General features: G+C 49.6%; 1 protein-coding gene across 1 annotated transcript in view; it reads right to left on the reverse strand.

The window, feature by feature from the left end:
* Positions 1–2,172, reverse strand: part of GZF1 (GDNF inducible zinc finger protein 1) — a 76,826-nt gene that overhangs the window by 11,019 nt on the left and 63,635 nt on the right. Inside the window, exon 11 of the mRNA XM_019515868.1 lies at positions 2,023–2,117. Within this exon, the coding sequence (XP_019371413.1) occupies positions 2,023–2,117 (95 nt within the window). The remainder of the gene's footprint in view (positions 1–2,022; positions 2,118–2,172) is intronic.

Raw genomic sequence — 2,172 nt, forward strand, 5'->3', positions numbered from 1 at the left:
GAAATAAAAGGCCCCTCACTCCCCTCCAGCCCTGCTGGTGACCTTCACTCTGCCCCCGAACACCCCTCATGCTGGTACCCCTCTGTTCCCACTGCCCTCCCGCCCTGCCAGATAGGGCCCCCAGCTATCCACAGTCTCCTGCCCAAGGCAGCAGCTGCTGCAGCAGAGCCCTGCTCCCCCGCTGCTGCCTGCTTGTTGTGGGTTTGGCCGGAGGGAGGGAGGCTCCCCACCACTGCAGGCATTCCCAGGGGGCAAAGGGGACCTGTGGCCCCCAGATCTGTGCATGTGGTGGGGGTGAGTTGCCCGCTGTGGCCCCCACAGCCTGGTGGATGTGACCTGGCACTGCAGGGAATAGTATGGCTGTATGGGGAAGCTCATTGGCACTGTGAGCTCTGCGCTGCCCTGGCAAGGTGCCCCCTGTGCATGTAGCAGCAGCAGACACTGCGGCATGGAACTGTGCACCTCAGTGCTGCCACATGGGCAGGATGCATTGTCAGGGCAGTGCAGAGCTTGCAGTGGCGTACAACTTCCCTACGCAGCCATACTATTCCCTGCAGTGCCGGGTCACACCTATTGGGCTGTGGAGGCGCCAGGAGAGGGAGCCCATGCTCGCCCCATACACAGATCTGGGAGGCATGGGTTACCCCCTGCCTCCTGGGTGTGTGTGCAGTGGTGGGGAGCTGGCTCTGCCCCCTAGACAAGCTGCCCATGGCCCCATCCCGCTCCCTGCCAGGGCCCTGCAGCTGTGCATTACAGCCCTGGGCCCCAAGCACTCCTGGCTCCAACTCCAGCCCCTCCCTCCATTGGCTTCAATCCCCCCCACCCCCTCACCTTACTTACAGGAGGCTGCTCTCCAGGCTGCCTAGCAGCCATGTGCACATGGTGCCCCCCGCCTGACTGCCCTCCTCTCAGCAACCTGCAGGCTGGAACCCTGCCAGCTTGCAGAGAGCTCTCTGCAAAACTGAAAAATCCACAGGTTTCGCTGTTAAAATGAAAAATCCATGTTTTCCTCAAGTAAAGGGGGAAATCTGTTTTTCCTGTTTTCCCATGGGAAACAGAAAACCTGTATCCCAGGTTATGATTCAACTCAATTTACATTGTAGGCATACAAAATGGTGGGGATTTATTTGTAATCAGTTTGCACACTGTAATGAGCCAGCAATGTTTCTTAAGCTAACTGCTGCATCTTGGCCAGAAGAGAGTGTATTATTTTCTCTTTAAAATTAAACTAAAGTATAGCTGAGGGACTAATTGAATTTTCAAAGCAACCTTTTGGAAGGCAATTATCCAAAGTCTACTGAAACCACTGGGAAACTCCCCAGCACTTCAAGGGGCAACACTCCCACTCAGCCATGGCCTGCCATGCACATGGGCAGAAGGCTCCACATCCACAGTGAAACAAGTGGCAGATTGCAGGAGCATGTAATGAACCCAATGATTGAGTCAGTTGTAAACAGATGACAAAGTCATGTGTTTGACTCAGAGGCACTGGAGTTTCCTTTTTAAATTAATGAACATATTTAGAGACCAATTATTAGAAATCTCTCTAAGAATTTTACAAAAGAGGCTACAGTTTTCTTCAAATGTTTTACACAAGAGTACACATATGGGGCAGAAAGTTTTGGAGTTGTTAGGGTAGTGTTTGGAAGAAAAGTGCAACTGATACAGGGCATGCAATCAAAATACATCTGTACTTCAGAAAGAGCCAGTATCTGCTCAGTATCCAGATGGTAGTCATTATTATACAGATGCTATTTCATTGGAGTCTAATGTTTAGAATTGCCCAAAGGAAAATCATAATTAAACAATTAATTATTTTCTTGTATGTTTCTCTAAGCCCAGCAACTAGCTTGGCAAAAAACTACTGCTCACAAAATGATGTGCTGTTCCCCCTCCCCTCCACCACTTCCCCCTCTATTTTAATGTGACAGACACATTATACTAGTAAAAACATTTAGCTTCTAATAAAGAAGCAGTTTTGTACCAGACCTCCTTTTACACATGGACAAAAGAAACTCTTACCCGTGTGACATCTTTTATGATATATAAGCATGTGATTCTGTGTGAATCTGGCACCACACTCATCACAGACAAATGGTTTTTCACCAGTATGGATTCTGAAATGAGAAAATGCCATTGAGCTAAAAGGTACATGCTTCTCCTCTGGGTGGG

The sequence above is a fragment of the Gavialis gangeticus genome, unplaced genomic scaffold (assembly GCF_001723915.1).
Source record: "Gavialis gangeticus isolate Ggan-Ray unplaced genomic scaffold, GavGan_comp1, whole genome shotgun sequence".
In the NCBI taxonomy this organism is placed as follows: Eukaryota; Metazoa; Chordata; order Crocodylia; family Gavialidae; genus Gavialis; species Gavialis gangeticus.